Source organism: Lasiosphaeria miniovina, assembly GCF_030549165.1.
Source record: "Lasiosphaeria miniovina strain SMH2392-1A chromosome Unknown B0T26scaffold_6, whole genome shotgun sequence".
Lineage (NCBI taxonomy): Eukaryota > Fungi > Ascomycota > Sordariomycetes > Sordariales > Lasiosphaeriaceae > Lasiosphaeria > Lasiosphaeria miniovina.
The window spans coordinates 258,077-283,153 of NW_026848225.1; the positions used below are offsets into that span (position 1 = coordinate 258,077).

The 25,077-nt window shown below is 57.4% G+C and overlaps 7 protein-coding genes across 7 annotated transcripts; 4 read left to right on the forward strand and 3 right to left on the reverse strand.

Annotated features, from left to right (window-relative positions):
• Positions 1–385: 385 nt before the first annotated feature.
• On the reverse strand, positions 386–3,818 carry B0T26DRAFT_652660 (NRDE-2, necessary for RNA interference-domain-containing protein; the record flags this gene model as incomplete). Its single annotated transcript, XM_060438385.1, has 3 exons — positions 386–956; positions 1,025–1,455; positions 1,518–3,818. 3 exons carry the CDS (start codon positions 3,816–3,818, stop codon positions 386–388), a joined length of 3,303 nt encoding a protein of 1,100 aa, XP_060292327.1.
• A 1,719-nt stretch (positions 3,819–5,537) lies between these two features.
• On the forward strand, positions 5,538–8,642 carry B0T26DRAFT_678503 (chloride channel; the record flags this gene model as incomplete). The annotated part of the gene is made up of 6 exons (XM_060440237.1): positions 5,538–5,892; positions 6,011–7,527; positions 7,593–7,922; positions 7,973–8,350; positions 8,414–8,524; positions 8,583–8,642. 6 exons carry the CDS (start codon positions 5,538–5,540, stop codon positions 8,640–8,642), a joined length of 2,751 nt encoding a protein of 916 aa, XP_060292328.1.
• A 1,442-nt stretch (positions 8,643–10,084) lies between these two features.
• B0T26DRAFT_654121 (cation efflux family-domain-containing protein) lies at positions 10,085–11,370 on the reverse strand (the record flags this gene model as incomplete). The annotated part of the gene is made up of 2 exons (XM_060438518.1): positions 10,085–10,749; positions 10,815–11,370. 2 exons carry the CDS (start codon positions 11,368–11,370, stop codon positions 10,085–10,087), a joined length of 1,221 nt encoding a protein of 406 aa, XP_060292329.1.
• A 1,548-nt stretch (positions 11,371–12,918) lies between these two features.
• Positions 12,919–14,142, forward strand: B0T26DRAFT_652005 (SIR2 family histone deacetylase-like protein; the record flags this gene model as incomplete). Its single annotated transcript, XM_060438327.1, has 1 exon — positions 12,919–14,142. The coding sequence occupies one exon, from the start codon at positions 12,919–12,921 to the stop codon at positions 14,140–14,142; it is 1,224 nt and encodes a 407-aa protein (XP_060292330.1).
• A 94-nt stretch (positions 14,143–14,236) lies between these two features.
• On the reverse strand, positions 14,237–14,754 carry B0T26DRAFT_610105 (uncharacterized protein; the record flags this gene model as incomplete). The annotated part of the gene is made up of 2 exons (XM_060435886.1): positions 14,237–14,364; positions 14,448–14,754. Coding segments are annotated over 2 exons (435 nt in total), but the record flags the coding sequence as incomplete, so codon positions are not given.
• Positions 14,755–15,631: 877 nt separating this feature from the next.
• B0T26DRAFT_742618 (peptidase family C50-domain-containing protein) lies at positions 15,632–22,060 on the forward strand (the record flags this gene model as incomplete). Its single annotated transcript, XM_060444143.1, has 1 exon — positions 15,632–22,060. The coding sequence occupies one exon, from the start codon at positions 15,632–15,634 to the stop codon at positions 22,058–22,060; it is 6,429 nt and encodes a 2,142-aa protein (XP_060292332.1).
• A 161-nt stretch (positions 22,061–22,221) lies between these two features.
• Positions 22,222–22,711, forward strand: B0T26DRAFT_720201 (uncharacterized protein). Its single transcript, XM_060442466.1, has one exon. It carries the CDS (start codon positions 22,322–22,324, stop codon positions 22,568–22,570), a length of 249 nt encoding a protein of 82 aa, XP_060292333.1. The 5' UTR covers positions 22,222–22,321; the 3' UTR covers positions 22,571–22,711.
• Positions 22,712–25,077: the final 2,366 nt, after the last annotated feature.

Below are 25,077 nucleotides of genomic sequence, written 5' to 3' on the forward strand. Positions count from 1 at the left end.
AAGAAAGCAAAAAATGGGAAAGGGAAACTCTAAAATAAACAAACCCAGAACCCACGTGGCAACCAACGGCGGGAACTTTGCGCTGCTGGAAATCGGGAACGGGAACGGGAACGGGAACGGAGAACAATACTCAATTAAGCCAAGCGGCAGATGCCAATGGCAAGTAAGCCTTGGCAACAAGCCCCCTTGTGCTTACCTACAGTACTTTTCTGTGCCTGCGTGACGTTGTGAAACGCGGACGGACAAGGGGCCCACGAGGATCCGGTCATACATATGTACCGTACTCTTGGCGAGCTCACATATACCAAAGATAGGTAGGTAATTCAGAACCCAGGGGCCTGTTGGCCGACTAAGCTATCCGCAAATATAGGACCGGCAGACAAGTCTACCGTCGCTCGGCCTTGCGCCGCTGCCACTGGTCCCAAAACTCCTCCAGGTCGACATGCGTGCGCAGGCCCTTTACCGCCATCGTACTAAAGACGCCGCGCAGCTCGGCCGAGCTCATGTCGGCGGCCAGCGCCGGGCCAAACGCCTCGAGATACAGCTCCTTGGCCCACGGGCAGGCGGCGATGGCGCGGTAGAAGACGGCCTTGGCCTGGCCCGCCTTGAGCTCCTTGCTGACCGCCGCCGAGTGCGCCGCGAACCGGAGGTAGCCGAGCCACAGCTCGACGTTTCCTCTGCAGGCGCTGCCGCCGCTGCCCTCAAGCGCGGCCTCGAACGCCGCCCGCGTCGAGTGCACCGTCCCGACGCGCGCCTCGTGCTGGATCGCGAACCGCCGGGTGCTAACGCCGTCGTTCGGCTCGGCCAGCGCCACACTCTGCAGAACCTCGCGCACCGGATCGTTGAGGCGCAGGCTCGACTCGGCCCAGGCGAACAGCTCGAGAAAGATGGTGTTCTGAGGGAAGAGCTTGATAAATTCCAGGAGCTGCTTCCGTACGTAGACGGGTCTGTAGGGCCTGTGTTATAGCTAGTTAGTATAGCTGGTGTGTGCTTCCCAGAGTCGGGACCGAGCTCGGAGCTTTACCCGTGCGTTGCGTGGTAGTACAACAGCCGCGCAGCTGTCTGGAGTAGGCGTTCGTGGTGTGCCGATTTGCCCATGTCTCGCGCCGCTAGCTCTGCGGAGAAGCTGTTAATGCTTGCAAGGGCCGCAGTTATGTTGCCCTGTGTCTCGGACCCCGGCTCAGACCCCCCTTCGGCGGTAAGGTACTCGAGCAAGGCCAGGCTTTCGGCATACTGGGCCGATGTCTCCAGCTGCAGAGAAGACAGCGAATAGTCCCGGATACTGGAGAAGTGGGACCTGGCCTTGAGAAGCAGTGCAGGAGATGTCGCCGAGTTGCCAACACTCGCGTCGACCGACGAGCAGAGTCGAGCAAGAGCCAATTGCTTCTGCCCCGATTCTAGGCAAATCCATGTCCAGGTATTCCACAGCAGCTGAGAGGCGGATGGTATGGACGACTTCATGGAGACGCATTAGTCATAACCGTTTAGAGGCCGTTTTGCTAGACAACCAGACTTACTAGATTTTGGTTGGTCACAGAGACGAGGACCTTGGTAGACATCTCGTCATTCTTGTTGGCCCACTCGATCAACGCGTACGCGTTGTATAGCTTCAGGTTGGAGCTGTACCGCTTCAGAAGCCCCTTTGCGACTTTTTTTGCCCCGCCCGGCTCGTTGAGCCACTCCATGGCCAAGTAATATTCCGCCAGCTCCTCAACGCCCATGATCCGCACTAAGAACCGAAGTGTCCCTAAGACCCAAGAGCAGTCGACCTGGTCTGCCCTTTGCTTGTGAACGTCGGGCCATTTATCGAGATATCGAAACCACGCAGCTCCGGGGAAGAGGGCTTCTGGAGACAGCGCCATGCTTGAGCCTTGCTGTCTAAACTCTGGGGGCTTTCTCGAGAGGTCTGGCGATATGCTGGCCGTTTCTTTCTCGAAGCTAGCCTCAAAAGCCTGGCCGCGGCCAATAACAAAGGGGTCATTCAGAATTGCGCTCGCCGGGGTATTCGACAAGCAAGCCGGAGGAAGGCGGCAAAAGACCAGGAAGGCGTCCAAGAGCTGGAGTTTGACTTGGCGGCTGGCAGAGGCCGGAAGCCAAACCAGAAGGTCCTTGATATCCGAGAAGGTCACGACCCGAAAGGGGTCGTCTTCAGTCCCCTCGTCGAGAGTGCGGGCAGGCATACACGACCTTTTCATCTCTTTTTGCTCAATCAATGCCCAGGCCTTGAAGGCATCCCTGGTTTGAGGGGGATCTCTCGGGACGATGGGCCTGGGACCAGGGGGATCTGCCATAGTGGCCGATTCGGCAAAGTGGCGCCACCCGTTGGCACAGTCCTCGCCAAGCCGGGGCACCTCGCTCTCCCAGAAGTCTGCAAAAGAGGACATGACCGACTCGTCGTCGTCTTCTACGGGCCGACAGAATGCTATTTCCAGGGCTGCTTGCCAGGCGGCTACAGCCAGCTCGGAACGACCCGAGTCGTGGAGGAAGCGCGTGAGTCGGAGAAACACATAGACTAGCTGGCTAGAAAGCGACAACGACTCGCGGGCCAGGTCAGCCTTTGAGAGGGACTCGTTCAGGGTCTGAAGTCTTTCTATTATGAGTGTCTTGACATCTCCGTATGTGAATGTGGATATCTGGGTGAGCTCATAGTTTAGACGCGAGTTCCAGAGGACGAAACTGCGACCGTCGCTCTTTGTCACCTCGTCCCAGCGCTTCCTGAGGACCCGAGGTTCCCACACTCTGGACCCCTCGTGCATGATCCCCTCGAGGATCCTCTCCCGGTCGAGAGACAGCACCGCATGAGGGAGAGCTTCTTCGTAGAGTGACAATTTCAGGGCAGCCAGTCCCTTGACCTCGTCTGGGCTTCTCTGGTGATAATCTCCACCGCTCTCGCGGAAGAGACGATCCTGGAGCTTAACCATGTCAAGCCATGCCTCGATGTCAGATGGATCATCTCTGACTCGCCGCGACAGCTCGATTGATCTCTTCTTGGCGGTGGTCATCTCGGAGTCGTCCTCGGCTTCGGGGCTCGAGGAGACATCGCCGCCAGAATCAGATGCACTGTCGCTGTCGCTGTCTCTCTCTGGGTGGCTGCCGGTCTTGGCCTTGCTATATATGGACCTGTAGTCGGGCATCCCAGCCCCAGGTGGTGAGTCGAGGCGGTCCTCACCTCGTCTGCGCTTCCTCGGAGGCTCCAAAGCGACAAAATCCTCAGAACCGGTCGGAATAGCATCCTTGGCTGTCGGCCTGATCCGTTTGGACTTTGACTGGCGGGCTTTTGCCAAGAGGTTTTTGTCACGGAAAGCAGAACTGCCGCCGCCGTAGGTCCTAAGGGTGAACTCTTCTCTGGGACCATCGCGGTTGATGGCAAGCAAGCCACTCGACCCCATGAGCTTGCCGCGGCCGAAGCGGCGGTACAGCGGGACCTTGGAGCGGTCATTGCTCCCGTACTTCAAGATCAGGCGATCGCCGGCGTTGTCGAAGAAGAAGATATCGCTGCCGCCGGGTGTTTCCTTGGCGGGTGCGGGCGAGGCTGCGAGGCTGGCCTGTCCATGGCGGTCTCGGTCTCGGCCTCGGTCCCGGTTTTGGTCTCGGCGGCGGTCCAGATCGGCGTCGTGCCGGCGAGACGATTTTGATTTGTCTGCAGTCCTAGGGGCGTCGTCTATAGAGCGGATTGGCCGTGCTGTTTCCCGTGCCGTTGTCCGTGCCGCCTCCGACGGGGATTTGGTCGGGGGCTCCTGTGCTGGCGGCGGGGACTGTTTGGGCTTAAACGATGCGAATTTGGGCACTGTACGGCGTTTATCGTCCCGCGACGACATGGCGCCGGTTCGGCCGAAAGTGAAGCCAGTCGGGTCAGGTCAGGTCGGCTGATTGCCTATTCTAGAGGTATGGATCTTAGTTGGGTTGGTGATGGCGTCATGGCCCGAGAGTTGCAACAGCTAAAAGCGTCGGAAACATGCAATGAGGCGGTCGGCCGTCCCTTCCTTCGTCGCTCCACCGTCAGGTCAGGCCTGGTCAGACCAGGTCAGGCCGCCTGTGCCCGTGTTTCAAAACTGTTAATGGAACCTGAGTTATCGCTCGGCTAGCCCAGCCTGGATTTCAGTTTAAGAGAGGGTGTGAAGGGTCCAGTCTTGTGATGCGACTTTTCTTTAAACTCCGTTCCCTTTGAAGTTCCAAATGGAAGTCGCGCAGGATCCGTGGTACATACAGTGAAATGGTCCGTGCCGGGGTGATGGTTGAATGGTTGGCGCAGCTGAAACTTGGAGACCACGTAGACAATTCTCAGTACGGGATACTAAGTCCAACCTTATTGTAGTGATGAACGAGATGCAAGATATGAGATTTCGCATGGATGCTCCCCAAAATGCCGAGACAACTTGCGGCTCCACCCCGTTATGGATGCTAAAGGTGTCTGTAGTGCAGCCACTCCAGCTCGCTTCCCCGGTCTTTTAGCACTCTGGTTCCGTTCCCCGTTCCGCAGGGATCGCCCAAGTGGAGGCGGCTCTTGCGTCTAACCAAAGCCCTCCAATTGGCACCTTGGCCGCTGCGGGTTCGAAACATGACGCACGATGATCTAATAGGCGCTATCACTGCTGCAGTAGCACATCTGACTAGAAGAAATCCCCAAAACCCACTCTCCAAGTTACAGATCTACAGCACTTGAACACATACATAGAGAGTTCAACTGTTGAGCCAAAGGCCCAAAGCATGGAGGAATGAATGGCGCTGCTGGGTTATGGAGTGGCCTCCATCCATGCTGTCAGCTGCCCCTACCATCGCTGTGAGTTTGAATCATCTGGTTTGGGCAGGAGGGCCCGACACAAGCACCAGCCATCTCGCACTTCGACAGCGCAGAGCATCCATTCCGTAACCGCACGCGCGTCGTCCCCCAACACCTGGAAGCTGCCTGCTGCACGTCGGCCCGCCCTCTTCAAAAACCATTCGTCTTGTTCTTGTTATTTACTACACCCTCACCTCGACGCCCGGAATCAAGGCAGGCCTCGAGACCGACTCCAGCAACCCGCAACGCCCCGAATTGCGGCGAGACTACGCCTGCGCCTTTTCTAAGTTGCGTTTGTGGTCCTAGTACGGGCTGGGCTGTGTCCTGGGCATTGGATCCATCCTTCCATCTTGCCTCGCTACTTGTACTGTGCCTTCCCTACGGTACCGTACATAAGGTGCCTCACCAACCTAGCCATTCTAGACTATAGTAATCGCCTGCCACCCGTCGCTGCATCCGTATTCCATTGCTCTCGCTCTTTCGCGCGCCTGCAGCCGTGCTAGATCGTTCTGTTTTGCGCCTCCCGTCCGTCTTGGCCGGTTCAACTTCAGTCCAAACCCGATGTTTGTCTTGCTCCATGCCCGATAGCGCACGTCCCAGTCCTAATCCTAGTCCGCCCGACATTCGACAGCACAAAACACTACCGACCAACATTCGACAAGGAACCGGCCTCGGACCAGCAGACTGGACCTGACAGAACCCGAATCCGAACCTCTCTTCTCCCCCCTTCCCCCCTTCTCCGACCTCCGACCCACCCATGGCAGCAAGGAGGCACGCGCCCCGCCTCGACCCCCGTGACGCTGCCGCACCAGTCAGCCAGGACGTTGAGGCAGGCTCCTCTGCTGACCTTCGCGGAGCTTACTACTCTCTTCCATCCTCTCCCGTCAACAGCAGACGCCCAGCACCCCCGTCAAATGAAAGCAGCAGTAGGACCAGACTCGGCAACATGAGCCAGAGCCACAGCCACAGCCGGAGCCGGAGACCCTCCAACCCAGACGCCCCAGACGAGCGGTCGCCGCTCTTGACCGTGTCGTCTCGCTCACGGATCCGCAACCAAAGCGCTCATGGCTCGCCCCGGGCTCCACTCCTTTCGAGGAACCAGAGCTATGTCGGTAAGTCGAAGGCGTGTGTTCTGCAGTTTCGTGCTGCAGTTTCGTGTTGCGTGCTGCGCTGTGCTGCGCTTTGTCGTGATGCGCCGCCTCTTGCTGACCACCCTCCTACCCCCTGCAGATAGCATCAGAAGTTTCCGCCACCACAACCGCGCCAACTCATGGGGCCAGCGTCTGATCCACGCCCTCGCCGACCGCCAGGACTCGTCCATGGCCGAGTCCAAGGGCTCCATCTTCCCCGACGACCGCGTGTGGTACGATCAGTTCACGTCGACCGACTGGGTCCACGACGGTATCGCCGACGCATACCGCGTCAAGGCGTTGCGGAGCCGCAAGGACTTCTGGGGCCGAGTCTATGTCCTGTTTGACGGCGCCCAGGGCTGGATCCTGAGCGCCCTCGTCGGCTTTATTATTGCCGTCCTTGCCTACATCATCAATGTCAGCGAGGCCACCGCCTTCGACTTCAAGGAGGGATACTGTGCCAGGGTCTGGTATCTCAGCGAGAAGAAGTGCTGCCCCCACGGCCGCTGCACCGACTGGCACGACTGGGCCGAGGTCCTCAATGGTTATCCCTTCGGTCAGAAGTGGACCGAGTACGCGGTCTATGTGGGCTGCGTCATTGGCTTGGCCGCCCTCTCGTGCCTGCTCACCCTGACGACCAAGACGGTCGTGCCGTCGGCCTACCGCTTGTCGACTCTAGATGAGAACCTGGCCGCTGAGTCGGTGCTCGTGGCGCCTGAGAATGACGCTTACGAGCCCAGCATCAGCCCCCAGCACGTCGTCGAGGAGCCCGGGTCGCCTCCAATGATCTACTACTCGGCCGCTGGTAGCGGCGTTGCCGAGGTGAGGGTCATTTTGAGCGGCTTCGTGCTCCATGGTTTCTTGGGCCTCAAGACACTCATCATCAAGTCTGCCGGCCTGGTTCTGAGTGTCGCTTCCGGCCTCAGCCTGGGCAAGGAGGGCCCCTACGTCCACATTGCGACGTGCGTTGGCAACATTGCCTGCCGTCTCTTCTCAAAGTACGACCGCAATGATGCGAAGCGCCGTGAGGTTCTCTCGGCAGCTGCCGCCGCCGGTGTTGCCGTGGCTTTTGGCGCTCCTCTGGGAGGCGTGCTGTTTGGCCTCGAGGAAGTTGCTTACTTCTTTCCAGCCAAGACGCTGTTCCGTACCTTTTTCTGCTGTATCACCGCCGCGCTAACGCTGAAATTCTTGAATCCGTATGGAACCCACAAGATTGTCATGTTTGAGGTCCGGTACCCCCTTGACTGGGAGTACTTTGAGCTTGGCGGGTTCATTCTGGTCGGAGTGCTCGGCGGCACGGCCGGTGCTTTGTTTATCAAGGCCTCGCGCCGCTGGGCCAAGACGTTCCGTCGGATCCCGACCATCAAGGCCTACCCCATGCTAGAGGTTGTCTTTGTCGCTCTCGTGACGGGCCTTGTTGGATACTGGAATGTATTGACCAAGCTACCCGTTGCGAAGCTGCTGTACAACCTGGCTGCGCCCTGCGATGACCGGGATAACAACCTGGAAAATCTGGGTCTTTGCCCCGAGGAACTCGACGACATACCTCCCATCATCCTCAACCTTCTGATGGCATTCCTCATCAAAGGGCTGCTGACAATTGTCACGTTTGGAATCGTAAGTCCCTGACCGGGTGCGCATTCTACCTACCCAGATGGGCAATGACTAATAATCTGCGACAGAAAGTTCCAGCGGGAATTTATGTACCGTCCATGGTCGTCGGCGGCCTCATGGGTCGTTTGATAGGACATGTTGTGCAGTGGATGGTCATGGCTTTCCCAAGCTATGGGGTCTGGAGCTCTTGTGCCAAGTTGCCCGGGACATGTATACAGCCTGGCGTGTACGGTCTCGTCGCTGCCGGCTCTACCATGTGCGGCGTCACTCGCCTCTCAGTCACCCTTGCGGTCATTCTTTTCGAGCTTACCGGGAACCTGGATTATGTCTTGCCGTTCTCATTGGCTATCTTGGTTGCAAAATGGACAGCCGATGCCATCGAGCCTCACAGCATCTACGTGGGTTGCCATGTGCCGCCGTTTTCACGAAACTTGCTAATGGCTCATAGGATCTCCTTACGGAAATGAACTCGTATCCATTCTTGAGCAATAAACACAAGCCCATCTTCACCTCTGATCTGGCTGATATCGTGCCAAGAGTCCGCAAGGGGAGGATCATCGACATAACCAACTCGCCTGTAGTCCCGGCAGTCAGCCTGCGAACCAAGCTTGAACTCCTGCATAAGGCTGGCGAGCTTGATGGCGGTCTGCCGATCGTCCGAGATGGCTTTCTTGTCGGTCTGATTCCTGCGCCTGATCTCGAGTTTGCGCTGGACAACCTCGTCGACGAGGCTTCCAGTCTTTGCCTGATGGCACACGTCCCCAGGATAGACGACTCGGATGATGGGCTTCCTGACCCGACTGATTTCACGCCCTTCATTGACCCTGTATGTCCTCTACTCTGTTGGCCCACAACAAGTAACTGCTCTAACATTTTTACTTCTTTTTAGGCACCCGTTGCGCTGGATATTCGATCGCCAATGGATCTCGTGTACGAGTGCTTTGTCAAGCTGGGGTTGCGGTACATTTGCATCCTGCGCGACGGCCGGTATGCCGGCATGGTGAGTAGCAGCAGAAAATGCATCCACTCGTTGAACTGTGGCTGACACGTTAGGCTAGACACACAAGAAGACTTTTGTCAAATACATTCGCGAACTAGAAAAAGAGCAGAGAACGTGAGCAAGCAGCACACGAAGCTTGCTTTCTTCTTCCCCGCACACGTACAACATAATATCTGAGACAGAGCATATATAAACCGATGCATATCATATACCTGGGGGTGAGGCATGCGTGGTTTGGTAATGATACTCTGAAAGGGGTCGTCAGCGGGAATAGTTCCCCCTGTTGAGCTTACGCTTCTAATGGTTCCTATTTTCGTGTAAATGAAGGGGGTTTCTGGTTTCCTCCCTTTTTCTGGATTGGGAGGTTTCTTGTTTCTGTTTATCCCGGGCTGCTGTATAAACTCACCTTGCCCGGGAAAGATTGGATGGATGGATTGCATAGCATTTTGTTTTTCCTGTTTTAAACAACGGACGAGGCCGGCAACGGGGCCGCACATCGCATCCTAGAGGGCGGTCAGGCATGCATCCTTCTCTCTCTTTGTGTCTTTGTGTCTGTCTCTCGACCCATTTGGACAGGGGAGAGAGGAAGATTGGTTCCAATACGTCTTTGCATGCACATAGGTACCTTGGATTCTAGACCGAAACATCCGTGGGTCGCCGCGTAAGTTTCAAGACGGTCAACCACCCGCATCTAATTCACGTGCGACAATATATCTCTCTCCGTCCATTATGTACTTCCTATTGTGAGAAAGTTTGACATTTGGACAACGGCAACCGCAGATGGAAGGTAGGTATTTACGTAGCACGTGCCAAAATACCTTAGCTACATGGGATGAATTTTCGCTTAGAGAGAGTTCATGACATAAAGCCGCACACTTGAACCCAGAGGATTGCTTTCTCTCGATTTATACATTTTTATTATTGTATTTTATTTGACATACATACAGGAAGCTCGCTTAGTATTTTACGAGAGTGGGTAAGAGACAGTGAGAAACAAGGAAAAAATAGGATAAGACAAACAAACAAACAGCGGTCTTTGTTTGTTTACTCGCCCCCTCCTCTCCCCCTTTTCCTCTTTAGAATATTCCCCCCTACCCCATAGAAATACATTCCCAGCTCCCAGGCGGAGGTAGTTACTCCGGGCTACACGCGCGCTGTCTCCGTTTTTGTTTGTGTTTTCTATTTCCAGAGGTTTTTCTTCTCTTCTCTTACAGTAAGCAGGTAGCCCTACAAAACTCGGCCTGCGCCCCGTCCGTCCATCCATGCGTCTTCCCCGAGGAAAAAAAAAGCCAAGAACAACGCCGTTGCAAATGCTCAACTTGTGTCCCGGATTTTGCGGGGAAGAAGGGAGAAAATGGGTGTCAAGGCAGCCTCTCTTTATGATGATGGCGATGCGATGATGCAACAAAACAGAAGAAAGGAGATACATTGCTTTGTCACAATAAACACACATACACGCACAGCAATAATGTGTTTTTTTGCAGTCCCTAGGTATCATTGATGGCGTACGAAACATAATTCGAGGCAAATGAGGAAAAGAGGGCGCAGGCGGGGGAGCTTCTATTGCGCCTTCTTGTCGTGGCGATGATGATGGTCGTCGTCGTCCGACTCGGGCTCGGGACTTGTCCTCGGGCTGATGTCGCCGGAGATGAACTCGTCAAAGGGCTGCTTCTCCGTCAGGTCCTTGGCGTCGGCGGCGGCGGCGGCGGCTTCCACGGCCTCCTTGGGCACGAAGCGAATGCGGAGTCTGCGGACGCCGCGGACCTTGGCGCCGACGCGGGCGCGCACGGCGTCCTCGAGAATGCGCGCGTCTTCAACTGTCCAGCGGCTCGGCACGGCGAGCTCGAGGTCGACTAGATAGTTCTGGCCCGACTTGACGCCAGTCACCTCGCACACCTGCACCTCGCGGTTCTTGGCGCTGCTGAAGGTGCCGTCGTCGGATTCAAGGGCCTGGGTAACGTGGCGCCGCACTGACCGCCGCACCTCGTCGTCAATGCCCCGGTCGGCCAGCTCGTAGAGCGCCGATAGCGTGTTGCCCCACCCGGCACGGATGACGAGGAGGGAGATGAGTAGCCCGCCGACCGGGTCTAGCCACGCCGCGTTAGTTAAGAAGTTGGCGCCGAGAATCGCCATCAGCGTCACTATGCCCGTCAGGCTGTCGACACGGTGGTGCACGGCGTTGGAGGCCAGGACTGAGGACTTGCGCTCGCGCGCGACTTTCATGGCTGTTGCAGAGGGGAGGAAGGGGTCAGAGAGAGCTCGTATCGGAACCAGGGAGGGCAGAACATACTCGCATGGTACAGCCACTCCTTAACCGCCACGGTGCCGGCGGCGAGCCAGGCGGCATGTATGCTGGGGCCGCTGGGGCCGTGGCTATGACTGTGCCCGTGGTGATGGCCATGGCCGTGCTCGAGAACGGCGGCAGCGGCAGCGGGGTCGAGGAGGAAGTGGGCGTACAGGGTCTCGCAGCTGTTCATGCACATAAATATGCCGCCAAACAGCAGCATGCTGGACACGCCGAGCGACCCCAAGCTCTCGACCTTGCCGAAGCCCAGGGGGAATTGCTTGGTGGGCGGGCGCAGGCTCCACGAGACGGTGGCCAGGGTCAGGACATCCGAGGCCAAGTCGGTCAGACTGTGCCAGGCGTCTGCGATCATGGACTGGCTGTTGAAGAGGTAGCCGCCAGTGCCCTTGGCGATGGCCATGCCGAGATTCGCATAGAGTCCTATGCGGGTGATGCGCACGCCGGCGTCCTTTTTGTTCTGCGACGTGAGGTAGACGTTGTCATGGTGATGGTGGTGCGAGTGGCCGCCGTGGCCCCTCGTCTGGTGCGTAGCCCCGGCCATGAGAGCGACAATGTTATTGTATCGTAAGCGTGGCCTTGTTGTTGTTGTCGTCGTTGTCTTTGTTGTCGTGGTCGTGTGCCATCCGAGAGGTTGTGGGGGGGCCGCACTGGCAATTGTGGAAATGGGTCGGCAGTTAGGGCGGGAAGCAGAGGCACGGTCGAAGAACGAGCGGCGGGCCGAGTTGGCCAGGGGAACAGAGACGCGCAGGCGCAGGCGCAGGCGCACGGGCTGTGGGTTATGTGTCCTTGGGCTAAATGTAGAAATGGATGGGAGTGGGAGTGGGAGTGGAAGTTGGAGGAAACGCTGGTGCTGGCTCCGAGACGCTCCTGGACGTAGACCGACGTGGGAGGCGACGGCGGCGGCGGCGGTCGAGGGCGCTGGGCAGGGCGAGGGCGGCGTCGTAGCACATAGGCTGAGGCGTTCTACCAGAGGCCCTAAGTAGCATTGTCTGCTGCAGCAAAGCGAAGGCATCAAAGAAGGGAACTAAATGCAAACGAGGGAAACGGGCCGAGAGAGCGAGACGAGACAGACAAGTAGGACAGGTTGCGCGGCCAGCTGCGTAGTCCGCGTCGTCCTGTTCTGTTCTGTTCTGTTTCAGGATCGAGAAGCCGAGCAGGGACAGGGCGGAGAAAAGGTAAGGCAGGCAATTAGTGCGAAGGAGAAAGCGTATCTATCCCTATCCGTATACCAAGAAATGCACCCACACCTCAATGCGAACGAAGCCCGAAGAAAAGAGAGTTGGAAATCTCTGGGTCTGTCGGTTAGAGTTAGAGAGGGGAGCGGTTCCGGCCGGTGCTTGCAATACGGTACCGTAAACCAGTGCGTTGCCTACCTAAAATGGGGCCATATTGAAGTTCTTCCCCTACCAATCCGGGCAATTGTCCAGGGCTCCGGGTACGGACCCCCTCCAGCGCACTGAACTTCACAAAACGACAGGGTACCCGCCAATCGTCCTCTTGACAAGCAATTGGCGACACAAAAAGCCAATCGCACAACTTAATATCAGACACTATACTACCTATACACATACTACATCATCTCGGTAAGGTAGACGCTCACAATGAGACGGGAGCTTCCCTCCCATTAGGCCCATTAGGTTGCCCCGCAGCACTGGATGGAAGCCCGCCCGAGTGCGGGTGCGGGATGAAAGCCTCGTCACTTGTTGTTTCGGGCGATGTGGGGGAGTTCCTGACCCGCCCGCAGCTGCCAAGCAGGTGCACCTCAGTAGGTGTGCGCCCGCTAATGAGCACTACCTACCGGGTAGCGTTAGGTTAGAGCAGGCAATTGGCTAGCATTGGGGCATTCCCTTTACTCGACGTTAGCTCTGGCGCACACACACACACACGCCGAGAATGGATGACGAAGCCGACAAGGTTCTTTGGATTCTTTAGATGCTTCGGTTCAAACGCGACTGATACCTTCCATACCTTACCTTTCCATACCTACCTTAGGTACCTTCTGCGTCGAGGTAGGCAGTCTTTGGTGAGAGCCGAACGGAACGGGAGTGAGAGCAACACAACACAACACAACACACGTGCAATGGGGGCCATGGGCAAGCCTCTGATGCGCATCCCATACACGGACGTGCTGCCAGCGCCAACGATAAGGCCGCCCAGCGCCGGGACGTTCACGGGCGCGCTCGCGGCGCTGCACGACTTCTTCGCGGCGCCGGCGCGCGGGGGGCTGCCTGCTTCGACGGCAGTGCTCACGGGCGCCGGCCTGTCCGTGGCCAGCGGGCTGGCCGACTACCGGGGCACCAACGGGACGTACCGCGTCAACAAGACGTACCGGCCCATCTACTACCACGAGTTCCTGGCCAGCCACGAGGCGCGGAAGCGCTACTGGGCGCGCAGCTACCTGGGGTGGTCGGCGCTGCACAAGGCCCAGCCCAACGCCGGCCACCATGCCGTCGGGGACCTGGGCCGACTGGGACTCGTGTCGGGCGTCATCACGCAGAACGTCGACTCATTTCACGCCAAGGCTCATCCCGAGATACCGACGCTTGAGTTGCACGGCTATCTACGCTCGACAATATGTACATCGTGCTGGAACGAGTTCCCCCGCGAGGCCTTCCAGGACCAGCTGGCCAAGCTGAATCCCCTCTGGGCCGCTTTCCTGCTTGAAGCCATGGCCTCGGGCGCCCTCGACACCGAGGACCCCGCCGAGAAGCGCGCCCGCGGCATCCGGATGAACCCCGACGGCGACGTCGAGGTCCCCGAGGCCCCCTACACCACATTCCGCTATCCAGCCTGCCCAACGTGTCTGACGAGTCCGCCACCCCTCGCCGACGGCACCAAAGTCGTGGTCGAAGTCGACCGCGACGGGGCGTGGAGCCCAGCAAGCAACGCCGGAATCCTCAAGCCGGCCGTCGTAATGTTTGGTGAAAGCATAAGCCACAGGGTTAAGCACGAGGCCGAAGAGGCCATCGACGGCGCTGGACGACTCCTCGTTCTCGCCACGTCGCTCGCAACCTACTCGGCGTGGCGGCTAGCAAAACGAGCCAAAGACAGGGGCATGCCAATTGCTATCGTAAACATGGGGGGCGTGCGGGGCGAGGATGCCTTCTTCGCCGGCCTGGACCCCCAGCAGCTGGGAGGCCAGGGGCTGAGAGTGGAGATGTCGACCGAGAGCCTGCTACCGGCTCTCGCGGCAGAACTGCGTCGGTGTGGCTTTCGGGGGACGTCAAGCCCTCTACCTACCGGCGCTAATGCCGGGGTTGCGCAGCTGAATCAGAGCGACAGCGCAGCTCCGTTTAAAGACATGCTATCGTAGGATAAATAGACCGTCTCCCCCCGTCTCTACTGCCACGTTTCCTGCCTCAGAAGAAGCTTGCCTGGCTTGGTAGTTTTGTCTTGGGCGTCATCTCCTGTGCGGGCTCGGATTCCGGAGAGGCGGACGTAGATCTATTGGGGTTCGGGGGTTGGCTGGCGTCTAGCTGGCGTCCCCGCCTCTTGGGCTTTAGTGAAGATTGTTCGCGCGCAAGTTCTTGCAGCACTGTAAATCGACCACGCCCCACGTCAACAATTGCTCCTGCGTTCAAATGTTTATTTCAGCAAGGGGGCGGGGAAGATGCAAACCTTCCTCCCACTCCGACTCCTTCTCGGGATCGCCCGTGCCCAGCGCCTTCTCCACGTCGACGGCCTCGCCCTTTTGTAACCTCTCGACCACGTCTCTAAGCTGGGCAATGCGGACGTCGGACCGGCGCGTAAAGGCGCCGAAGTCTTTTCTCAGCACGATCATCTGTATGGACATGGAGCCGATCAGTAGGAATATGACGATGAAGAAGGTCGCCGGATTCCACTCTTTGGACTTGGGCTTCTTGGGCGCGTCGAAACGGCGCAGCGGCTTGGGGACCATGGATTTCCAAAAGGACGGCTGGGCAACCTTGGGGACTACAGCGCCCGTTGATACGGCGCGGACGCCGGCTCCTCGTAGCAGCAGCCGTGGGAGCGATTGGGCCAGTACCAATGGGGTGTAGACGGCGGGATTGGCGGCGGGCATCAGTAGCCCTCGTCGGAAAACCGCCAGGCGAGTCATGGCAGCTGGGCAGCAGAGGGCGGCGGCTGATGGGGGACAAAAAGAGAAGGTATTAGCTGGGTAGGTAAAAAGGCGTCAAGTTTAAACTTTTTGTTGGTGTTGAAGATGGTTAGCCGCCCGCCCTTAGGTTGCTATGTTGCTCAGTTACTGTCGTCGCTTTGGTGGTTGTTCAATGGTGCATTGCCTGCCGGGCGCCAAGCCCTAGGAGGGAAAAGACGAGTGGGGCTGGCTTTGGTCTGGTCTGGCTGGGTCGGTCGTAGTTGCCCGGCCAACTGCCAGCGTCAGCGCTTGAAGTTTTGGAAGGTGCATCCCAGAGCGATACAACACAGCACCCGACCCGCTGACAGGATAAGGTGCCCTACCTAACCCGGAATTTACTGCACATCCCGCTCCCCCAAGGTGTGCCCTGTTGCTGTGCCGAGGCGCTGAATTGGACCTGGAACCACCTTACAATTTGCTACATGCACCTTGGGTTATTCTGTAGCTACGAATACACCGCCTCAACACCTTCCTTACCTCTACCTACTACCTTGGGTTACCGACGACTTAACGACTTGGCGACAGCACACCCGATTGCTTCTTCCCTCTTCCCGATTGCCACCTACCGCTTGGATAACATAGCAATGCCCCGTCTGCTCTGTCCTAGGAATCGGCCATGAATGATTGGATGATATGATTAGGAATCAGCCCAGCGCATTACTCGGTACCTTACCTCGTCATCTTCATGGATACGCTACGCGCCCACGCCGACGCCGTGCGCGCCGCTGTCACGTCCGCCTCGACCTGCGAGCCCGTCACCGTCATCCTCATAAAGACCCTGCTGCTCCCCAAAGACGAACAGTTACCTACCGCCCCGATAGCCGCCAAGCCGCCCCCCAAAACATCGAGGCAGCGAGCGAATACGGCGTCGGCGACGGATGCGAGACGGATAGCTAAGTTAGCCGCGTCGGAACAACAACATGTTCTCTCTGCGAAGGAGCGGGCAGCTCTCGCGACCGATGTCGTGAATGCCACCCTCAAGGCGCTGGGCGGCGCATCGAGGGCCTCTCCGCCTCCTCCCCAGTCCCCGATCCGTCAGTCCCCGCCGCACGAGGGTGAATCAGCCAAGACGGCCACGCGCAACGCCCTTCGCCGCTCCAGTTCCGCGCCCATGACCCCCCTACGCTCCCAGCCGCTCAACCGCCAGTCCTCGTCGCCCGTGGCCACAAGACATGCCCGGTCGCCGTCCAAATCCGGTTCTAGGAGTGCGGCCGCCAATATTGTTGCTCTTGCCGAGTGTGCCCGCATAGCCTTCACAGCGATGCGCCTCCTCAGCGACGCCGGCGACCTCAAGCTCAAGCCCCTCCAACTGGAGGCCGGTATGTCGACACTGGTGGGAAAGCTAGTCTCGCTGGAGCTGCACGACCAGGCCATCAAGGAGCTAAGGATATTGAAAAAGAGACTGGAGACATCGGCAGGATCCGCGGCAAAGAAGCCGACAAAGATATCGACATCGAGCGTCGATACTAAGAACGCCGCCCCCCAGGTCGTGGCCGATCTTCTCGACTTTGGCCAGCCCAAGGCTTCAGGAGCCTTGCTCTCACTAATAATCACAACGCAGATACAGGTCCTGCGAATAATATCCCTGACGAAGAGGCCGACTTGGGTCGAGGCGGTCATCCCGTGTCTCCAAAATGAAAACATAGCATCGCCAACAAATCTCCTCTTTGTCTCGGCGAGTGAGAAGGATGCCGACGTTGGCAGAATTGCGCGCCAGTTGGAGGTTGTAGCCCAATGCCTCTTTGTGCTGGTGCCGGTCATGGCCATCAAAGGCGAGAATCAACCGGCAGACGGGCGAGCTGGCGCAAGCACCAACCTTACCACGCCAGATCTTGACCTCGTTGCGCTGGGTCTGGAGACTCGGCTGCATTGGTGGCGCTTGGCAAAGCACAAAGGAGACGTCGACAGGGAAATCATTGCCCCGCTGTCGCGATGCCTGGGCGTTTACATCGCACGGAGCCGGCACTCGAAACGGTCTTTCTACCCGGCCTGCCTCGACGTTTTCAACGGTATCTACCTACAGATTCAGGGTCAAAAACTAAAACCCTCAACGTCGAGGGGATCAAAGTCACCCCTAGCTTTGCTCTATCAGACCCTGACAACGATGGCCCGCGAGTGTGTAAACTTTGCCGACGCCGTATCGTGGGCCACCAAGCTCTGCGACCTCGTAGACTCTAACGTGGACTCGGCGGCTCGATCCAGCTCCCTCGCAGCGCAGCTACTGTCGATCCAGCTGAAAGACCCTGCCCTGTTTCTGCAAAACGACCAGCTGCTCAACGACGTTGTTGCCAGCATCCAGGGACCGCTACGGGGAGAGACGGCCGAGTTGGATGAGCTCATAACCAATGTTTGCTCGGTCCGACGATCGGCAATGCAATTTCTGGTTGGTCTGGACAACGGGGAGAACGCCGGGGTTCTTTCGACCGTGCCAACAGCAAGAGAGCTCACCGAGACCTTTATCCTTCAGTGTCCGCGCTTCTGTCTGCGCTGGCTCGGCAAGCCCCCCGGCCCCAAGAGCAGCACCAAGGATTACCTTCGATACGAACAGCGGCGGCAGCTCTTGCTGCAGTCCATCCAGCACACCATCGACTCGTCGTTTTGGATGATTAGGCTACGCCTAGACCAAGGCCGTCTTTCGTGGGACCTGATGGAGGCCATACTCGGCGACGTCACGGCCCTCCTCGAATATGTCGGGAAACTGGCTGCCCCTGACTCCGAGACGTGCTACCATGTCAAGATCTCGCATTTCTATTATCGCCAGTATTTTTTCTTGAAGCAGCAGACAACTGACCCAAAGGATCCCGCTCCGCTGCGTGCTCTGCGTCGCTCCATCGATTGCGTCAAGAATCAATCAAGCGACGAGAAGGGGAAGGCGCAGCTCATGCTGAAGCTTGAAATGATGGCAGAGCTCTGCCGGACACTCGGGAGACAAACTGAGTCCTTAGGCGCGCTCCAGGCCATCAGGACGAGCTTGGTCGAGGACGGCATTCTCCAGGCGATTGCAGGCGCTCTTACGAGCGCCCCACCCAAAACTGCCTGGACCCGTGGTGAAAAGGCAGAAGCTCTCTCCCGCGTGCTGTCTGCGATTTCGAAGACGGAAGAGACGCGGGAGGATTGGACGGGTCACTTGCCCGAGGAGCAGCAGGCCGCTGTCCTGGAGCACCGGCTGCACTTTGTCCTGCTCGGAAGCAGCAAGGGTAGCGCCGACCTCAGCCTTGAACACCCCACGGTTGATGCGCTGCTCCGAACATACATCCCGACTCGGTTCCCAATCCGGCGGTTTGGGGTGCTTCTAGCTCTGCTCTGCTCAGCTATTGGTAAACTTAGCACATCTTCGGAGCTCCTCGCAGTTGCTAGAGATGCCTCCCAGCTTGAAGGAGACGGAGATCTGGGAGAGGACTCGGGCTTGGCTGGATTCGTCCCCCACATGAAAGCCTTGTACCACTCGCTGGCCATGTCTGTCAACGGATACCGTGACCTGGATGCATTCCAGCAGTCCATATCGAGCTGGCAGGCGATGCTCAAAACATGTCGCGACAAGGCTGAGCTGGAGAGGTGCGTCGACGACGTACCGGGCCTCTTAAATCACTTGCAGTCGGCAGCAGACTTTCTTCGCATGAAGGGACAGGATACGGTGCTCGCCATGGTCCTCGAGCTTGCTGCCGACATCACCAAGGTGGCTGAAGGGCCGCGGGCAGAAGACTTTATCCACCACAACTCGTGCTTGGCGCTGCAGTACACCAATCTTGGCCAGTCCTCAAAAGCGGAGCAGATATTTCTGGTTGCCGAAGAATTTATGGGGAAACAGGTCCAGTTGCAGGGTGAAGCCGTGGCCTGTTTTCATCTCTCCTTCACGGAGCATTTCCTTGCCGTTGGCAATTTTAAGAAAGCTGAAGAGCACCTTCTCCAAGCCCAGCTCGCCTTCAGCGCCAACACCTCGCTCAAGAAGGCGGGTCGCGTCCATAGACAGCGCCTTGTTGCGCAAGCGTCGTACCTGAATTCGCTAGTGGCTCTTGAGCGAGGTGACTCGCACCATGCTCTGGTCTATTCGAGGGAGAGCGTCCGAAGCATGTACCATGAGTGGACGCGACTCGAGGCTCAACTGGCTGCTAAAAGCCCGATAGAGCCAAGCACAGCCGACAATACCACCCTCAGCCTGTCGGTGGCAGACACGGTGGAAGACACACAGCAGCAGACCCCGGGGCCCGAGTTTTGGGTCCTGTTCCATTCTCTGTACCGGAACGTGCTCCGGCTGTCTGCCGTCTATGCTCACTTAGGCATGTTTCAAGAAACCATGTACTATGCTGAGCAGGCGGGAAAGCTGGCGAAGAGCGTCAATACCGAATTCTACATGGCGGATTGTGCTGCGTGGATGGGCTCGGTCTATGCTAGGGCTGCTGATTCCACCAAGTCTTTTGCTATGCTGGAAGCTGCCGCAGCTCTCCTCCCCGACGGCGACCGCTCGTATTCCTCCGCGATGCTTGCTTGCCAGATTGGCTCCATGTACTTGGAGCTCGACAACTTAGAAGGAGCGCACGTCATGATCGCAAAGGCCGAGGCCATCATGAATCATCTGGTGGCTACGGCCGCGCCAGGGCAGGCGTCCAACATGGCGGTTCTTGGGGACAAGATTGCAAAGCTGAAGACTGAACAAAAGCCAGCAGCAGCCACACGGAGAACTGTACGACAAGCCCCAGTGAAGAAGACTGCCAGGGCGCCTGCCACCGCAAAATCGCGCGTCGTCTCCCCGGCCGCTCAACAAGTGGCGGCCACGGAAGACTCTCAGCTTGCCAAGCTTCGGGCGTCAATCCTTGTGCAAAAGGCGACGTCTAGACTGGGCAAAAAGGAGTGGACAGCAGCTATTACGGTGCTCAAGGAAGCCAGTGAAGCATCAAGACGCCCAGACCTTCTTTCAGTCGAACAGGTGGCAATGGCGACTTGTCTTGTGGGCATGAGCATGGAGCAGATGGCTCACGACCCTGTCTTCTCCGTCATCCACGATTCCACCATCTCGTTCCCTGCTGTTTCAGGCATGGCAAGTGACAAGGGCACACCGGAACGTCACTCGGTGGCAAAGATGTCGCCCCCTAGGAAGACACGCAACGGCGCTGCGGTGGCTCAACGAGAGAGCCCCAAGGACGCATCCTCTCGGGCATACGTGGAGACTCTGAGAGAGGCTCAGGAGTATCTCCTCGAGGCTCACGCCGTGGCGACACTCAGCGGCGACTCCAGCTTGGTGCACAGGATATCGGGGATGCTGCAAAACGTCGGCCTCTTCCTCGCGGCGACTTCGGCCAGAGCCAGAGTAGCCTCCCACTCTGTCCACGCGTGGTATTCGGTCGAGTTGGCCAGGAATCTGATCTGGCGCCGAGAGCGCAAGGCGCTCGTGATGGAGAAGAACGCGCCCAGGCACGACACTCTGGAGTGGCCGTCAGCCCTGGGCGCCGTAGGCCCCAAGCGGACCAGTCTGGGATTCTCGCTCGACCTGCACAAGTTCCAGAGGGACTACGTCGACATCATACCCAAGCCGTGGAGCGTGATTTCCATGTCGCTCAGCGACAACAAGCACGACCTCTGCATCACCAAGCTCCAGGCCGGCCAGAGCCCCTTTGTCATCCGCCTGCCGCTCGAGCGAGCCAGCTCGCGCGACGCGGACAACGAGGTGTTCAACTTTCAGCAAGGCCGCGCCGAGCTGATGGATATTATCAGCCAGGCCAACGAGACGTGCCACCATGCGGGCGACATGAGCGCCAAGGGCGCAAAGACTGCCTGGTGGGCACAGCGGGAGGAGCTAGATGTGCGGTTGAGGGAGCTATTGGAAAACATTGAGCAGATCTGGCTCGGCGGATTTAGGGGCATTTTCTCTCAGCATACCCGGCGCGCCGATCTCCTGGCTAGATTCCAGAAGAACTTTCTCGCCATCATGGACAAGCATCTCCCTTCGCGGCAGCAGGTTCGCGGCAAGAAGACCAAGGCGACCCAGTGTCCCAAGGTGACGCTTGACTCGCGGATTTTGGAGTTGTTCATTGGCCTCGGCGACGCCTCTGTTCCGGACTGCGACTTTGAGGACGAGCTGACAGACCTCCTCTACTTTGTCGTCGATATTCTGCAGTTCCACGGTGAGAGGAATGCGTACGACGAGATCGATTTCGACTCGATGGTAGTGGACACGTTTGACGCCCTACACTCCTACCACGCGTCTGCGACTAGAAATGCAGACGGCTACAAGGCAGATGCAGGCGCTCACACAATTCTGATGCTGGACAAGGCGCTCCATGCCTTCCCCTGGGAATCGCTGCCCTGCCTCCACAACCTGGGCATCTCGCGCGTGCCCTCGCTGGCCTGCCTCCGCCGCCTCATCCTAGAGCAGCGAGTGGCAGCCGGCGCTGCTTCAACAGCCTCCCACGAAGCAGACGAAGCAGCCCGTCCCTCTCCCGAAGCTGGCGGCCACCACGTCTCCAAGACATCCGGCACTTGCATTCTCAACCCCTCGTCGGATCTCAAGACGACCGAGGCGACGTTTGGGAAGCCTCTGATGGCGCACCTGCCGGTGCCCTCGTGGCGCCACATTGTCGGGCGCGTGCCGACTGAGGACGAGTTCGAGCTCGCGCTGTCGCAGTCGGACCTGCTCCTCTACTTTGGCCACGGCAGCGGCGCGCAGTACATCCGCGCGCGCACGATCCGGCGCCTCGACCGCTGCCGCGCCACGGTGCTACTCATGGGCTGCAGCAGCGCCCGCCTCGCCGACGCCGGCGAGTTCGAGGTCTACGGCCCCGCCTGGAACTACATGATGGCCGGCTGCCCCGCCGTCGTCGGCACTCTGTGGGACGTCACCGACCGCGACATTGACCGCTTCGCCGCCCGCCTGCTCGAGGAGTGGGGCCTCGCCCCCGCCGGCACTTTTGCCGCCAAGGACAAGGAGAAGTGGCGGGCCGGCCAGGGCAGGTGCACCCCGCCACCCACAAGGCGTCCCGTGCCCGTCGCCGGCGCCGGCGTCGGCGGCAAGGTGTCCCTTGTCGAGGCCGTCGCCAGGGCCAGGGACGCCTGCCGCTTCAGATATGTCACGGCGGCGGCCGTCGCTGTCTACGGCATCCCCGTCTATGTGGAGAGCTGATTCTGCGACTGTTATCTGCCTACCTTGGTGTGTCTGTGAAACGACAAGTTTCATGTTAAAATGCTGTGAGAGAGACAGAGGTTGTATAAGGAGGACTAGAGAGGGTTGGAAGACTAGCTACTTTGCTGTTCTGGGGAAAAAAGGAGACAATTCCTAGCCGAGATGTCTGGATGACTGGGTACCTACCTACCTACCTTGTCTTGGCTATTCACTGGGACTAGACTCTGGTAGACACACATACATACATACATACATACATACATGTTTATATCTGGAGTTTTGTGCTGGAGAGGAAGGAAAGGGGAGTTTTGGCGTCGGTTTTTGTTTTGGGGGAGGTTTTGTTGCTGTGGTTACATGTTCATTTCCAGGGGCGTCTTGTTTGTGTTCCTGCTCTTGCTTTCATGTGCCTACATTATGTATGGTATCGAAGTTTACATATCATGTCAGAGGTTAATGATAATTTTGAGGAATTACGAGAAGTGTTGTCACTTGATCGCGAAGAGTTTCTGAGTTTTTTTTGGTTCCGTGTGCTTTTTTCTTTTTTCTTTCAGGGGGCTTTACGAGTGAGTGAGTGAGTGGGCCAGCGGCTATGTTTGTCTGTCTTGTCCTGTCTTGATTCCAGCTGCTGAGGTTCACAATAATGGACGGAGGGGGTGTGTCGCTGCGTGGCAGCCAGTATCTAGATACCAAGTACCCAACTATTCTCTTCCTTCTTTTCTTGGGGGGGTTTCAACTGCCCCTTCGCCCCTCTCCCCGAATCGCCCAAGAAAAATAACAAAAGAAAGAAGAAAAGGCTAGGATGCATGTCAAGGACGAAGAGAACGCTCATGGTATTAGGCACCTTGTATATCCATGTTCTGCATATAATTCCTTCCCTTCCTCAACATGCCTTGGTATCTACCTAGGTGGTCGACATATGCGGCACGAGAGCCAAGATATCTTACCTTGCCTCACATAGATCTAGGTCCGGTGCAGATAACTAAGCCAGATAAACTACCTATGCGCTTCACCTACCTAGCCATCATCATCATGGGTCATCGTCACAACCACCACCATCATCGACCATCGATCATATTTTGTCAAGTACCACTAACAGCCACCGTACTTGACTATACAAATTCACGTCCCACTCAATCTCCTAAGGTAGGTACATACATAAAACACAAACTGATAGCCAGATGCCATGGACTCACCAAGCGAAGCAAAGCCAAGCAAAGTCTGGTTGAGAGCATGCCTCGTTCACCCTACTCCGGATTGAAACAAAAGAAAAGAAAAAAAAAGGAGGGAAAATGGCCAAGCAGAAAAGAAGCCGAAATCTTGGATAGGAAGCAACCGCGAAACGAAGCAGATCAAATCGGAGCAGGTGTATGCGTGCGAGTGTGGATGTGAGTGTGGATGTGAGTGTGAGTGGGTACGTGAGCACTACCACCAACATACATACATACATACCTACCTACCTATATACCTACATACCTACATACCTACATACCTACATACCTACATACCTACATACCTACATACCTACATACATACATGCCCTGCCTGGCCTCGCTTGGTCCAGTCCAAGAGACCAAGACAAAAATTAGCAGCGGCCGGTGCAGGCGACACCGGGGAAAACAAGTCATGGACAGGAGAGAACACTTGCATTCCATTGTTATCTGCCACCAAGACAGCAGCAACAGTAGCAAGTGTGCATCTCATCTCGATTTACCTCACACCTACCAACCTACCTACCTACCTATGACTTACTTCAGGTCTCTAGCCTCGCCTGCCAGCACTCGGAGCAAATCGCACCTGCGAGATCCCAGAAAACGGTATACGCCGTAGTTATACCACACGAAGCTGGCAATGGCCGGCCGAATGGACAGGCGAGTAGCTCGCAAAATAAAGCCGCCGCCGGCCCTCCTCCCCCTTTGAATTGCATCTGAGATTGGCAGCTGTGGCTATGCCCCCCTACGGCGACGGTACGATGACCCGAGGCGGTAGTGCAGCCATAATACCCTATTGGCTACCGACAAACGCAGCACAAGAGAGGCGGGAGAGGGTGTGACTTGCTCCCGCGTGCGCGTGCTTCTTTGCGCCTTTGACCTTCTGTCGGCCCGCGCGACTGGCCCCCCTCCGCTTTGCTCACATCGCCCAGGGGATCAGCCTGTTCGATTTAGCCCGCCAGCCTTTCTCCCCCAAAGAGACGAGCGTTAGCGAGCAGACTGGGCATTTGCTATTAAGAGGCAGTTAAAGTAGCATTCGCGTTGGTGACTTGCAGCTTTGCGGTCCGAAGAGACTCGGTCGAGTCCTGACGAACGCCACAGCCGCAGGGTCATGCGCCTAGAAAGGGCCAGTCGCTGCTCATTGCGGAATACAGGTCTAGCTTTCGGATGTCGGAAAGGTCCCCTGATTCCTGGCTAAAAATGGCCGACTGGTTCTTGGCCTCTGATGTCAGTGGACACCTCTTGACTGAGGCTATAGTGAGAAGCCAGACGGAGATGGAGACATGAAGAGACCAGATGGAAGAGACACGGAGCAAGAAGGTCGGGCCCCGAGTGAACACAATACGCTTTATGAAATAAAACAGAGGCAAGATATCACCCTTGTTGTTGGTCAGGGCATCGATGTGATGGGCGACATGATGCATGATGATAGATAGACGGGGAAGGAGGATCCGGGGAGGGGAGGGGGGGGCGCTGGTCTGGGACTAGGGGGACCAAAAAAACTCCGATACGGGGAAATATTGCAATGCCTGGTTCACTATGATGAGTCGCGGAGGATCTTTTTGCAGCCAGCCTGGCAGATTTTGCGCTGGGTAGGAAGGGAAAAGGGTCAGCATTTGAGCCTGTATTCCAGGCTCAGACGCTCCAGTCTGTCTGGTTGGACGCAAATATGGTTTGCTACTTCTCAGGGCGAGAACGCTTGTCCTCGCTGGACGGCTCGTATGTATGTACATACATAGACTGATGAACGAACGAATGAATGAATGCTACATGCAGCACGGGTGAATATCACGGCTTGATTGTCAAGGC